Source organism: Polyergus mexicanus, unplaced genomic scaffold (assembly GCF_030449975.1).
Source record: "Polyergus mexicanus isolate NDT 795.1 unplaced genomic scaffold, iyPolMexi1.0 SCAF_25, whole genome shotgun sequence".
NCBI lineage: Eukaryota > Metazoa > Arthropoda > Insecta > Hymenoptera > Formicidae > Polyergus > Polyergus mexicanus.
The window spans coordinates 3113076-3128663 of NW_027223345.1; the positions used below are offsets into that span (position 1 = coordinate 3113076).

At 29.7% G+C, this 15588-nt stretch overlaps 2 protein-coding genes and 1 long non-coding RNA gene across 4 annotated transcripts; 2 read left to right on the forward strand and 1 right to left on the reverse strand.

The window, feature by feature from the left end:
* Nucleotides 1-2842: 2842 nt before the first annotated feature.
* On the forward strand, nucleotides 2843-4952 carry LOC138943186 (corrinoid adenosyltransferase MMAB). The gene is made up of 3 exons (XM_070313771.1): nucleotides 2843-2946; nucleotides 3118-3487; nucleotides 3565-4952. Exons 1-3 carry the CDS (start codon nucleotides 2867-2869, stop codon nucleotides 3790-3792), a joined length of 678 nt encoding a protein of 225 aa, XP_070169872.1. The 5' UTR covers nucleotides 2843-2866; the 3' UTR covers nucleotides 3793-4952.
* Nucleotides 4020-6483, reverse strand: Sbds (SBDS ribosome maturation factor). Of its 2 annotated transcripts, XM_070313770.1 has the most exons (4): nucleotides 6031-6483; nucleotides 5479-5621; nucleotides 4988-5361; nucleotides 4020-4783 (listed from the first exon to the last, which is right to left on the reverse strand). In XM_070313770.1, the coding sequence occupies exons 1-3, from the start codon at nucleotides 6159-6161 to the stop codon at nucleotides 4991-4993; spliced, it is 645 nt and encodes a 214-aa protein (XP_070169871.1). In that variant the 5' UTR covers nucleotides 6162-6483; the 3' UTR covers nucleotides 4020-4783; nucleotides 4988-4990. The 2 variants fall into 2 exon arrangements, with proteins under 2 accessions (XP_070169871.1, XP_070169870.1); XM_070313769.1 differs by having other exon boundaries at nucleotides 4030-4783; nucleotides 4988-5621.
* A 3516-nt stretch (nucleotides 6484-9999) lies between these two features.
* On the forward strand, nucleotides 10000-11830 carry LOC138943206 (uncharacterized). The gene is made up of 3 exons (XR_011448428.1): nucleotides 10000-10193; nucleotides 10406-10602; nucleotides 10907-11830. It is a non-coding gene; the product is annotated as an uncharacterized lncRNA (long non-coding RNA).
* Nucleotides 11831-15588: the final 3758 nt, after the last annotated feature.

Here is a 15588-nt window from a genome sequence, read left to right on the forward strand (position 1 = left end):
TACTGGGGAAACCACTTAAAAAAAAAACGCATTAACAATAGTACCTCATGGGTGATGTGGAAGTCTATTGTCTCGTAATTATAATTTTATTGCAATCGTTCTATATTATAATTATTTATTACGAGTATATTTTGTGACATTATCGATAATATGATTTTAATGTACGCAAAAATAAATTACATATATTTTAACGTTATAAATTGATATAATTCTAAATCGGGTTAAGAGAAAGCTTTGAATAAAGTATCACAAAAGTATGTAAATTATATAAACGGAATATATAATATATTGATTTAATTATTTAATAAGTCTTATCGTTATATTTAGGGTTAGGGCATTTAGACATTTTTACATGCGGACATTCCTGAGACGTAGCGTCGCGCTCCTTAGTTACGCGTATCTGGCGACCCGTTGCTAACGCGCGAGCGAGGAGTAGGGGGCAGTAGGCGTAAGCTACAGAATCGGGCCGAAATGTGCAAGTAAATCCCAGCACTGGTTTATACATTTAGATCCGACAGGAATTAAGGGCAACAATCAATCATATTAAAGAATTTTACAACAGTTGCAAAGCTGCTTTTTCTACTAAACGCAGCCAATATAGGAATGAAACAATCACAGAAGCAAGCAAGAAAAAAATTGCAACGTCCAAAGAATAAGACTCGAAGATCTAGCCTTTGCCGTTCTTTTTCTTACTTGCTTTTATTATTGTCTCTCTCGTTTCTGATAATAAGACAATAATATGAGTGAGCGAGACGATCACAGGAGTGAGCGAAAGAGAAAAAGCAGCATTCATAAAAGCTCGATCATGATCCTCGAATCTTCTTTGCACGTTGCTACTCTTCTCTCGCTCACTCTTGTCATTGACTCGCTCACTCTTATCATTATCTCAGGAGCGAGCGAGACAATAAGAGGCAAGCCTCTTTCACATTTCGTCGTCTCATGATGAATTAGCCTGGACTCGCACCAGGGGCAAAGTCAACGGAGTTTAGCCCAGACTCAAACCAGGGGCAAAATGAGTCGGTAAGGGGCAAAGTGTGTTGCACGGAAATCCCAGTCTCGCCTACCGGAAATAAGTTGACGCTGGAAGTTCATATTTTTGAATAATTAACAGCTCAAACGATTGCTCCTTAATTGCTCTGTCAGAATCCACAATTGCTCCCCTTTTAAAATTAATAGTTTTTGAAATATTTACAAAAAACGTAAAATTTATCATTTTCACTAAAAAAACATATTTCCAATAGTTTCTTGCAACTATATTCAACATGAAACGATTGCTCCTTCATTATTTGCTCCATATTGCTCCATCATTATTTTTATAATTTATTGCATTTTTTATCAAATATTAACAAATTAATCATTTTCCAAGCGACACCGTCGCCACCTATCGGCCTCCTATCGGAACTATATGACTCAGCAGCCAACGGCGAAAATATTTAAAAATAATATAACAGCTCTATTGTTTATAACTACATCTAACTACTACTCAAAGAGTTTAATCAATGTTTCTTATTGATTTTTTGGTAGAATAATTGCACCTCGCTTGCTCTATGATGATATTCGCGATCGCTCCATTTGTATAATTAATCTTTTTATGATATATTAGCAAAAAAAACAATTATTTTCTTGTAAAAACATATTTTCCGTAATCTACTGCCAATATATCCAACATAAAACGATTGCTCCTTAATTGCTTCATATTTAAGATTAACTTAAGCCCGTATCAGACTACGCATTGAAAATTGAGATTCAAGATTCAAGATTAAAATTTGACCAATCAGAATAAAAAAATTTTAATCCTTTTTGTTCTGATTAGTCAAATTTTAATCTTTAATCTTCAATCTTTCTTTTTCAATGAGTAGTCTGATACGGGCTTTAAGTGTAGTCTTGGCTCGTCGTTATGCCCGTAAATGCCTTAAGCTCGTATCAGACTACGTATTGAAGATTGAAGTTTGACCAATCAGAATAAAAGGAACTAAAATTTCCTTGTCCTAATTGATTAAATTTCAATCTCAATGCATAAGTCTGATACGGGCTTAAGGCATTTGCTGGTCCTTCTTGAGCAATGCATATAGTTTTTGATGTCATACTGCGTATTAATGAGTGTTGAGAATGCGTACTCTTTTGAAATTAACATTAAATTTATCGGACGTAGCGATTGGCTATAGAATAGAAAATTTCTAGAGTCTTTATCGAGATTCTAAAAATTCTCTATCTGATTGCCAATTGATATATCCGACACACAAACATTTTGTCGTATGAATGTAATATCAGCCTTAAAGCTCGAATCAGACTACGCATTGAAGATTGAGATCGTAAATTGAAGATTGAAATTTGACCAATCAAGACAAAGAAATTTTAGTTCCTTTTATTCTAATTAGTCAAATTCCAATATTTAATCATTAATTTTCAATTCATAGTCTAATACGGACTTAAGACCATTGCATGTAAAAAAGTTTTAGTCATGCAATAAATCATGAAAATAATGATGGAGCAATATGGAGCAATTAGGGAGCAATCGTTTCATGCTGGATATAGTTGCAAAAAACTATTGGAAATATGTTTTTGAGTGAAAATAATAAATTTTACGTTTTTTGTAAATATTTCAAAAACTATTAATTTTAAAAGGGAAGCAATTGTGGATTCTGACGGAGCAATTAAGGAGCAATCATTTGAGCTATTAATTATTAAAAAATATGAACTTCCAGCACTAATTTATTACCGGTGTCTCACCTTCATCCGGGCCTTTGGCTATCTGTCTTTTAATCTGTGGTTCAGTAATGTTACATGTCACTAGCGCCTGACAAAATATCGAGGATCAACGCATATTGCATTAATAGGATTGATTAAACCGTAATCGAAACGCAAGATGGAATTAATCCGAAACGTATGGAGAAAGTCCACTTTTATATACAAAAACGGAGTGCAGTGTGTATCTGTGAGACACAGGTGTACATTTAAATCCCCTTATAACCTCAAAATACGTCGCGCGGCATGAATTATATGTTACGTTGTAATTGAATAACGAATAAGTATCACACATTACGCGATATACAGTAAAAAATATTATATTAAAGTTAGATGTAATTGTTAATTAACTCGACGATGACATCGTTGCAGCGGCACTACAACGTCAAACGTAGCTGAGGTAGCGGTATTTTCACGGGACGGTGATTCCGGACTGACAATCACAGATGCCGGAGACACGAAGCCGAAGGACGATATGATTTTCAACGCTCTCGGAGCGACCGACGAGCTGTCCTCTTACATAGGATTGGCGAGAGAATTTGCCTGCGATGGGAAGGTTGCACATCCGTACGTCGATAAGCTTAAGAGAGTGCAAATGATTTTATTCGATTTAAGCCATGCCATATCGAAGTCGGTACCTGGGAAAACCAGATCCTTTGAAAGCAAGCATACCAAAGACCTCGAAGAATGGATTCTCGAATATGCGAATCAACTCCCACCTCCAGAGGATTACATCATTCCAGTACGTATTTAGATATTATAAAATTGTTTCTCATATTTTTATTTTTTTAATTCTGCTATCTAATAATTTTATATTAGGGCGGTGGCAAAGCATGTGCCTCCTTACACGTTGCACGAACAGTATGTAGGCGAGCAGAGAGAAGTATTACAACACTAGTGCGAGATGGTGCTTTGGATAAAGAGGCACAAACGTATTTGAATAGATTATCAGACTTCTTATTAACAGTATCACGCATAGCAGCTAAATGTGATCAACGTACAGAGAATATTTATATTCCAAGAGCGGAACTGGCAGAGGAGAAATAAAAGGACTGAGATCTAGAAATTTTTGTAGGATTTACAATGATTCTTTTTGCACTAAAAATATATAGATAGTCAACAGCTCTATATGACAATTAAAGCATAACTATAAAGAATGACTAGCATCCTGATACTGTAATTAATTACTTCATTTGTTTTCAAATGCCTACATTGCTTATTACTCAATATATATTTTGCAGAGATTAGATATGTATCGTAATACATATATCTTAAATTGACAGTTTCAAACAGAATACAAATAGTTATAAATAAGAAAAGTATACTGTAATTATTATAGCTGCAATCTCAATAAAAAAATATTTATTGCAATTTTATCAAAATAATAGTATCATGATAGCTATTAGCTGTATGACATATACAGGGTGTCCCATTTTAATCTCCTCAGGCAAATATCTCAAAAACCAAGCCCGGAAGAGAAAAATGTTTCAAACAAAAGTTGTTTGGTTTCGAGGGGGCCATAAGATGGTGACAATGATTTGACCTTGGAAAATCATTTGAAGGTCATGTGAAGGTCAACTTTAAAATCTTAAATAGAAACCCCCAATTTTCATTTAGTATTCTTGTAGCTGACATCGAGAGCTTTCCAAAACATTATAATAAAGTATTTTTTTATTAAGTACTTTTTAAGTTATTTTATATTTTAATCTGACATATTTTCATATAAAAAATTAAATATCTCGTAAAATATTTAGTTTTTGATAATCTTACCGTAATACTTCTATGTATAGAATAATGAGACAAATCAATTAGAATAAAAAAAAATTGTTTTTAAGAAAATTATTTACAATGTATTTTTTTAAACAATCATTTGTTTTTTTTGGCACTAATTAATATTTTACAAAATATTTTATTTTTTATAACTTTCAAATGATTTTCCAAGGTCAAACCAATGGTACCATCTTACGGCTCCCTCGAAACCAAACAACTTTTGTCTGAAACATTTTTCTCTTCCGGGCTTGGTTTTTGAGATATTTGCCTGAGGAGATTAAAATGGGACACCCTGTATATGTAGATAGAATTTACTTATAAATAAGATTTGTAAATATACAAAAGCAAATTACTTTATTAACTATAACTATATTATTATTAAGAAAGAATTGTATCAACATATATTGAATTACACTTAATAAATTAGAATCTTTATAAACAATAGTTGATTAAAAGAAAGTAAATTATTTACTATTTATGTTAAGAGTTCTTCTCCTTCGATTACTTCATTTAAATTAACTAACTCTAATAAAGCAGTACCCTTTGCTTCTGATCGTATCAATTCATCTATTCCTCTATATTGTCCTGGATCAATTAAGCAAATTATTGTTAATGATCTATTGTCCCACTTCTCATTTTCCAATTTAGTTATTAATCTAATGACTTTGTCTTTCAATTTTCTTGCTTCTTTTTCTGGGATGACAATCCTAAGCCGCATTTGGGCACGTTCCAGAGGCATCACTTCTTTTAATTGCAAAATGACATCTAGTGCCTGTTGTTTGGCATTCCGATTAGGTTTAACAGAAAAATGTATTTCCTCTCTCATGGCATTCTCGATCATGGAAACTGGATATGGGTGTTTAGTTTCTGGATTTATACATTTACTAGCAACTGTTGTGGCAATATCTTTGAACATGGAGTCTAAAGCTGAATGCCTTTCTTTATCAGAAACTTGGAGCTCACCTTTGGCAAGAATCTGTTTACATATTTCAGTCTGATTGTCAATGCCAAAAGCTTTTATGAGATCTTCCTTCTTTGCCACCTGACCCTTTGATACATTAGTGAATATTGTATGCGTTTGCAGTACTTCATCAATATCTTTTTCTCTAGAATATATTTCAGAAAGAAATAATAAACAATGTCACGTTTATTTCTGCATGATAAAAGATCTTAGATAATAAAAGATACTCTGAAAAGCAGCTGGTTAGAGATAAATGATGTGCTATTACTTATTTGAACTATAGATATTAACTTAATAGACATTAATGGAAAGATATCAAAATGTAAACTAATATAACAGATAAAAAACAGAGAAGATAATGAAATAAGATAGTTTCGCAGATAAAATTGTTAAAATTATAAGTAACATATGATAATATAAATCATATGATATATATAAAGTATTCTTATGTGAATATGTGAGAAAAGAAATTATATAAATGAGGTTACATATGTATAGATAAATAGAAATATCTTTATCAGCCGCAATCTATTTATTGATACACAAAGACTTACAATTTATTTCTCCAGGATATTACTTTATTCTTGTAACAGGCAATTTCAAATCGCTTGCCACCTTTCTTCATGCGAACGACAGCAACGTTCGTCAGTCTTATTTGATTCGTCGGTGTAAATATTATTGACATTTTTGCAGTAAATTCTGAAAAATCAAACTGGCGTGGCCAAGATATCAGCTATATTTCGAACTGTCTAATTAATAATACTCTTGTTTATTTCTATTTAAACTTTGAGATGTTGCGAACACCGTTGCATCACGTTATGCCATGAGTTATTGAGAGACACACGATAGTCTTCTTCTTCTTTGTATAGGGGTTGGCTGTTGGCTCCGACGAATACTCGTCACACGGCCATGCACGATAGTTTTCTGGTTTCTGCCACCGACGAGATACTATTAACAGAGAGAAGCCTGAGAGCGGCCATCCCGGAGTTTTCCGTACGATAGCTTTTCGGTCCCGTACAGCAGCGCCTCTACGTCCATTTTACAGCCGCTTGGAATTACATAGCCACTTCCACTTTCGATGGCATGGTAAACCACCGTTTGGTGTGAGTCCGTGCTACATCCATAATTGTAAATTCACTAATACGTCCCGCATATAAATGTATTATTAAAGTAAATCTCGATAAAACAATTCTAGAAAACAAAATAATTTTTTTAAGATAATTCTTATACATATAAAATAACTTATTTTGTATAATATTTTTATCTTCGTTAAATGTTACGTACAATAAAAAATATTTAAAAAATATTTTACCTTCTACGTAATGTATAACATATATCTGTATTAAACAATTTTTTCCCTCTTTTTATTACCTTTGCAATAAAAGTATTAAAAACGTAAGAAGCAATACAAGTATGTAAGATAAGTAACGATTAAATTTTCATCTCATTTCTAACGATAAAGTGGTTAAATGGAAAGCGTTCAATTTCTCACGCCGTAGATCAGAGTTCGGATCCCCGCAGTTTGTCGAGATTTTTTTATTTATTTATTTAAATCTATCATATGTGCTCATACGCATTTCAAAAATGCGATTATATGAAGGAAAAAAAATATTTAAAAATTATTTTATTCATATTTATAATGTTGTAAAAATAATAGTAAACAATATTAAAATGTTCTAACGTTAATATTATTAATAAAATATATATGTTGTTATATATATAATTGTTTACTATTATTTTTACATTATAAATATGAATAAAATAATTTTTAAATATTTTCTTTCCTTCATATAAGCGCATTTTATATATATATATATATATATATATATATATATATATATATATATATATATAATAGTTTCGCACTGTATAAATGTCAAAATTTCGAGAGCACTTTGTATACATACAAATGAAAAATATGAAATTGAAATCAGAAGTTATTTTATTTTATTCATTGTTTTTTGATGAGTAAAATAATCGATTTTTGTTTAACCGTACACATGTTATACATGTTTTCTTATAATTTTTGAGTTACTGTATACACTATACAATATTATAAATTTTATTTGCAAAACTGTAAAAAATGATTAAAATTTGTTTTAAAGAAATCAAAAATAATTATTTTAGCTTATTTAAAATAAGATCATTTAGACAAAACTGATATTATCGTATTCGGTAGTACAAAGATTGTAAGAAAACATGTACAAATAAGACAAATAATATTTGATTTTTATTATTTTTATAATATTATATAATAAAATTTTTATATTAAATTAAAATATATTAATATTAATATTTTTTTTGTTTCAGGAACATTAGGAACAAGTTTTAGAAGAAGCAGAAGTAATTTGAGTGTTAATATATATTCTTTAAGTATACGTTAAAATAATTAAATAATTAAATTAAAATAAATAAGTTTAAAAAATATTTAAGTTTAAAGTATATTGTAATATAAGCATTTTTTTCTTATTGTACCATTTTGTTTCTGTTTTTCATTGTATTATTTGCGTGTGTTAATATATATTCTTTAAGTTTATGTCAAAATAATTATATAATATATTCTTCAAGTTTACATTAAAATAATTAAATAATTAAATTAAAATAAAGTTTAAAATATATTGTAATATATGCCTTTTTTCTTATTGTACCATTTTGTTTCTGTTTTCCATTGTGTCATTTTATTACACTGCTGTTATTTGTTCATGTATATTATTTATTTAATCGTAAAAAATTAGACATACAGGGTGTTTTAGAACAACCTTCCATCATTAAAATGACGTATTCCTGATACAATTCTAAGACGATTTTTCCTTTACCAAAATTTGAATTGAAGCGTAATTTTTGAGTAATAAGCAAAAATAGTTAGCAAATCACGCGTCGAGTACAAAAGACAGGCAGGAGCGGCGCAACGCGCCGCAGCTGACCGTCCAACGCGTGACTACCACCGCATGAGTCGCTAACTATTTTATCTTATAACATAAAATTATGCTTTATATAAAATTTTGGTAAAGAAAGAAATGTCTTAGAATTACGTCAGGAATACGTATTTCTTAAAATAACGTCAATTTAGCGAAAGTTGTTTCGGATCATCGCTTGTCGGATGCTGCGATCAGCTGATTGCTACACGCGATGTGTGTATGATGGAGTGTATGCGTAAAAGGAAGGAAGAGACAGATAGGGAGAGAGAGAGAGAGGGGATTTTCTAAATTGAAAAACGATCGATAACATTATTAACGACTCTTTTGGTCATAATATAAACATGTTTTCATTATTTAAAACTTAATAAGCTTTGTAATTGCATATTGATCATTAATCGTAAATATCGCATTAATCTTTGCTTATCAGCTATATCTAATCTAAAAATTTCTAGTGGATTCTGCGTTATCAAGCGATGCGGTAGCGTCGCGACGCCAAGTATATGAAAAAATTTCTTTCTGGCTTGTCAATGGTTTGCCTATGTACAGGGGCCGTGACGCTACCAAGTAGCTTATCCGGAGTTTTACGTCTTACGAATATTTCGAATATTTTCATGTAATAAATTATTTTATATTACATTGTAAATTATATTTTATATTAATCTTTGTATTATATTTTGTAATATATATTTGTAATATGATTAATTCTATTATTAGATATATATCAATTATAATCAATTATAATCAAATATAATCAATTATAATATATATTTTGTAAATATATATAAAATATTACTATAAATATTTATGTTTTACTTACTATAAATCAGGGTTGGGCATTTATCCATAAACTATTATAGTCTATGTCTACGCAATGTAAACTATGTGTAACATGTCATCTATGTCAATAATGAATAATCTATGGAATATGGTTTGTCAAAGATTTTCCATATATTTCGTTTTTTATGTTTCATGCTTGAAACATAATTACAAATAGAAATCTAAGCAGCCAAAGACTGATGACAGGGGATAAGGTGTCTGTCATAGTCATGGACGTAAAATAAGGCAGAGAAAAACGTAAGTCGTAAAAAGTTATTATACAATAGCGTTACATTTTTTTCTGTCTTACTTTACTAGAATCACTTATATAGATACATTAACTATTTTATAATATAATCATTCTTTTTTTTGCATTCTGACATCTAATTTATAAAACTTACATAGTTTACATTGTCTATGAAAAAAGTCCATGTAAACAATTCATGTAGACGTAATTTTCAAATCTACGGCACAACCCTGCTATAAGTATTATTATAAAATATTTATATTTTTTATATTTTAATATACAAAACGTTTATTTTGTTATTTTTCAGACAATAGAGTATTATAAAAAAAAAATGTTATATAAATTTTATTTTTAATCAAAAGTATATATTATAAAAAAATTATTTCCAAACTTTGAAGATTTTCCATCAACAATAAATAATTTAAAATAAAGAAAGAAAGATGATTAAAATTTAAAATTTTCACGTGACTTGTAAACGCTTCGTTATTGGTTAGTTCGTGCGTGACGTCACTTCGTTACTAAGACGTCGATATAATACAGGGAACAAGAAGATTGTTAACGTTTTTGACCCTTTTTAAAGAAAAATAGTAGTTAACGAACTGAGTAAAATGGAAGCGGGATATGTTAAGGCAAATTCAACAAATCTGCCAAAAATTGATGCGCTAATGGTGTATCAATTTATTAAAGAAGACGACCGCTTTAATGCTGCCGAAATGCGAGGAGTAAAAACATCTGCGTAAGTATACATAATAAGAAATTCATTAATTTATATTAAGACTCAATTGTTGTATCCGTAGTTAAAATATATATCTACTTTTAAATACAAAGATCTGTGTGCTTTATGTATATTTTAAGGTTATGTTTTTAATTGTCTGTTGAAAGTACATATATCTATTAATCAGTGTTTGAACAATTAGTCCTAAATGTACAAAATAATTTTAAATGCAGGGCATGTCGAGAAACATATGGAGATTCAGCAATAGGATATGTCTGCCTAAAACGAGAGAGTTCAAAGTGCACTGTGAAGGCAAGGATTTGTCCGGAGCATCGAGTAAGAAGTTAAAGTTACTCAGTAACTTTAATCGTGGATGAGGAAGAAGAGAAAGTGTTCAGTGTTGAATGTCATGATTGTGCAGCGTCGTTAGGTATAGTTTCATTATTCTCAGAACCAAAATATAGAATCAATGTTTACTATAACTTGCATGCAGTATTCGAAAAAAGTTTAAAGTTATATTTATCAAGAATGAAAAGAATGAGAACTATGTTCTTATTATATAAAAGATGTTCTGTAATATCCTATGGATAAACACTTCTCATTTAAATACGGTGTTTGAACAAGTATTTCGACTTTTTATGCTTTATGTGATGACAACACTGATTTTATATTTGCATATAAACTTAAGCAAATTACTGCGAGATATTAGTAAATGTTATTATTTATATTTTTAGGTGGTTGTAAATATTCGGTAGCCTTTTTAATGAGGATCCACAGACGAACAGAAAATCCAGCATCGACAGAGGTTGCTTGTTATTGGAAAAAGGCTGTTTAATCAACTATTGGAGCAACTTAAAAATACATTGAAACTAAGAAATTGTACAAAAAAGAAGTACAGAATATAGAAAATTTTCCTGACAACGCAACATTTCTGCAGGACATTGTGAAAATAGCCAAAGAGAAGCAACTTGACAGTCAGTTATCGCAACATCACTTTGAACTAAAGGAACGCCGATTATACTCATTGTCAATGCATCGACTGATTGTTGAGTTTTCAGCATGTGGAATGAAAACTGCAGATGATTTTTTAATATTTTGTATTTCCAAAATGTCAAAAGAATTATGTTTTGAAGCGGAAAATGCAACTAAAATGCGAAGTAACAGCCATTTATGGTTCGAACTTCTCTACGGTAGAATAACTGCTTCAATATTACATGAAGCTGCAAATTGTAACACCGAAGATGGAAGTCTTGTACAGCGGATCACTGGCGCATCCAAAGTATATGATACAAAAGAAATGGAAAAAGAGAGATGTCTTGAGAAAGAAGTACTTAAAAAAGTTGAGAAAATAGTAGGCCAAAAACTGAAAAATTGTGGTCTTTTTTTAATGTCAAATTACCCGATTTTGAGAGCTTCTCCGGATGCTATGGGCAATGATTTTATTGTGGAAGTGAAGTGTTCAAATTCAGACAAAGCTATTTCTCGATTTCCATCGAAAGAAAAAGTAGCTTCTAAGTGCAAAGCACAAATAAATCTTCAAATACTAGCTACAAATACAAAAAAGGGTTTATTTTGTGTTGCTGATCCTGATTTCGAAAATAATAGAAAAGTGACAACAGTTTGGGTAGATTATGATAAAGATTATACTACAGCTGTAACAGAACAAGCTATCAGTTTCTGGAAAAAAAATATTTATTGTAAATTGATGAATTCTATTTTAAGATAAAATATGCATTAATAAAAAGTTTGTTATGTGAACAATTAGTTTTTTATTTTTCGTATAATATAATTTTATATTAATAATTATAAATTATTATGTTCTTATAATAGGTGCTTGGAGGTTTATTAAAGCTGCTACAATACGAACAACATCATCTATGTATGGCATGATGTTATGGTTTAAAGTAGAATGTGGTTCCAAAAATGAAAATTCTCGTAGTCTTCTTATCATACGTTCTACGTATCTACGTGAATTCTTAAACTTGCTATACGCTTCGTTAACATTACTTCTGTCTTAGACGATTTACCTCCACTTTTTACACTAGGAGGTCTTATAAGTTCGTACTGAATTTTATTTAAAGATGTTTGAATCTGCTTAAAACCACGATCTGCCATAATTTCATATTATTTTGGCAAAACATCCATTATACCGCATTGTTCAAACAACTCAACATCATTTACTCGACCTCCATAACCAGAAGAAATAAAATTAATAAATCCATCCGGTGTACAACATATTAAATACTTCAATGTATTGCACTTTTTATATTCTGACCATGTTAAAGACTGTTGAAGAGCGTTTGATGGTTTCTCGATTTAAATTTCGAAACAGTCAATTATACCATAAACGTGAGCAAAATTTGCACGAAACGGTATAGATAATGCCATTTTAACACTTTCTCTAGGAGGACAATAAATAAGAGTTTTTAAGAAATGACATAATTTTGGTACACTATTTTGAAAAATTGTTGATGCTCCTGCTGTGCTGATTCCAAATTGGTTACCTAATCTTACCAAATTGTCATTCAGTTTGATTTTCATCAAAGTCAATTTTATATTTTCTGTTGATAAACAGTTGTGTTTATGCAATTCATCAACAATCCATAACCAGTCATTTGGAATTCCAATGTATTGTTTTGTCTGTGTGCTAATAAAATAATTTGTTAAATGTAAAGCGCTTCTTTTTGCTTGTAGGTCTTTTTCTTCACAATACTGCAAATAATCTTCATGACATGATTCATATTCGCTCCTAGTAGTACCAGTTGTAATCGTTTTGGAAAAATCGGTTACAACTGCACCGCTATTGTCACTCTCCGTTGGTACATTAATGGGTGAACACATTTTATTTACAGTATTAGGCAGTGTTTGGCAACTTTCTTCAACAGTACTGCACTTTATATTGCATTGAATTTTTTTACTTCTAAAAAAAACCTTCGTGTTCTTGTTTTCTTTATCCCAAGTACACTTCTTATTAATTTCTATTTTGTGATTCGATTGCAATAATACTTCTCCTTCTTTTTCTGTAACGATTAATAGAACTACATTGCTTTTTTCAATATTAATACTATCCGACTTGCTCGGTATATTTGAAAAATCAATTTCATCATTTATTTTATTATTCTCTGTAAATATTGAAAAACTTATCGAAGCACAGTTTTCATTTGTTGAAATTTCTTTTTGTCTGCATACTTTTTTTGGAACTACAATATTTCATTGTTACTTTTAACATTTGGTGATCTATTTTCATTGGTTTCATGAGTTTCGCAATGAAATAGTATTTCGGATATCATTCTTTTATTATTTAATTTTTTAAATGCACCTCGGTCGTGAGTACTTGCAGCTGTTCGACGGTTAGGTTGACAATCAAAAATATGAGGTGCTGCATTTTTCTTCATTTTTATTGGTGCTCCCATTAATTTGAAAATCATAAAATTTTTCATACCTTCTTTCAACTAAAACAGGAAAATTAAAATTCTTATAATATAAATATGCATGTAAATAATAGAATAATAATTCTTTTAACAAAAAAACTACTTTAGTAACAATCATAAAAATTAAGTCGTCTTCCACGCGATTGATTTTTTTTCACCTTTATGCATTTACGATAATATTAAACAATGTTCCAAAATATAGGAAAATATCACTATGACTTTGACATATGAAAGTATAATATTAATTTAATATAATAATTAAAACTTATATATTTAAAAAAAAATAAACACATTGATCTTTATAATATCCTATATCTCGTTTCTTTTCATTACACATTTCATTGAAATAATCAATGACATAAAATTGATGATCAGATATTGCATAATGTGAATGAAAGGATGTATATACTTATAGATATATATTCTTTTTTCAGAGAAAATCATAAATTAATTTCGGAAACCGCTCTTCAAAAGTGACTGACTTTCGAAATTAATCCATGATCCATAGCTATATGCCATATATAGGCGTCTTTTTTCGGCAATATTCATTTGCAAATCATTATCATAATTAATAATTATTTATTTTCAACATATCTGAGTAAAAATGTAATAAAATAACAATAAAATTAATCCCACCAAAATTTTTGTATTGATATTTATAATTTATTTGTCAGAAAAACAATGGAAATTGAAGCGTTGCCTATCTGATAAATATTATCCTATTTTTAAATTGTGGATTTTCTTCACGTATTGTGTGTCTATCCGTCATCCAGATGATCTAAAGGTAATAAAAAAGAAATTTAATTGTCTATAGACATTACAATTTAGTGAGATTTAGGAATCTTGCATTTCACAAAAATATTTCTGCTCGTAAACAGAAAGGTTAAAAGGTTAAAAGCTTAAAAAGATAAGTAGAGGAAATGTCTACATATTCGACCGAGATTAGATAGAAATTTGCGCTACAATAAATAAATTATTTGCGCATCTAAAAGATCGAGTAATATAATATAAATTAATGTTTTTCTCTTGACATGTATTTGATGATTTCAGACGATACTAACCAGCACCAAGCGCTTTGAAAAAAATTATTTGTATAATTTGTTTTATCCTTGGCTCGCACAGGTCTTTTCACCAGCACAGGTAACATAATGGCATTAATATATAACCGTACATACTTTATTATTACAATTTGTTTTCAATTTGTTTTCATCACACAAAATCAAATAGAATACAGAACTAGTTACAGAACTATACTTGAATATTATTTTTAACGATAAACTCTTACATAACTTCTTTTTGGTACTGTAAAAAGTAATAAATTTGAAAGAAATTTGCAAGTAATATCGTATTGAGAGATGATCTCGTCGTGTATTCTTAAGTAAATAGACGTAATAGATGTTAGAGATAATAGATAAAAGTATAGATATTTTTTGTTTGTCTTATATAATATATATTTCGTATACTTTGAAAATTATAAGATTAAGATTAATTAAAGATTAATTAAAGTTATAAGATTATAAGTTAAGTCTAATAAGAACTCGATCGCTTCAGCCGTTATTCAAATTTGAAAATCTCAGATACTCTTAGTTGGCCGACGCGCGTATAAATACACGGAGTACCTTGTCATTGTGCGTGACTTAGCGCGAGACACTACCGTATCTCTTAATATCAATTTGAAAAAGATGTGAACCAATTAACTGACATTTATTACAAATTATTTGCGCTTGCAAAAGGAAATCACTGATGGGAGAATACATATAATTTTCATAAAATTCTACGCAATTAAAAATAAAAATAAACATGCAGTTGAAATTTAATATAATAATTAAAATTTATATATTTAAAGAAGAATAAACACATTGATCTTTATAATATCCTATATCTCGTTTCTTTTTATTGCACATTTCATTAAAATAATCAATGACATAAAATTGACAGTCAGATATTGCATAATGCGAATGATAGGATGTATAAACTTATAGATA

Coding starts and splice junctions, on each gene's coding strand:
- LOC138943186 (XM_070313771.1), top strand. CDS start 2,867: ATGGAATTAATCCGAAACGTATGGAGAAAGTCCACTTTTATATACAAA. Junction 2,947..3,117: donor TGTGTATCTGTGAGACACAG/GTGTACATTTAA, acceptor ACATCGTTGCAG/CGGCACTACAACGTCAAACG. Junction 3,488..3,564: donor CAGAGGATTACATCATTCCA/GTACGTATTTAG, acceptor ATTTTATATTAG/GGCGGTGGCAAAGCATGTGC.
- Sbds (XM_070313769.1), bottom strand. CDS start 6,161: ATGTCAATAATATTTACACCGACGAATCAAATAAGACTGACGAACGTT. Junction 5,622..6,030: donor ATATCCTGGAGAAATAAATT/GTAAGTCTTTGT, acceptor AATATATTCTAG/AGAAAAAGATATTGATGAAG.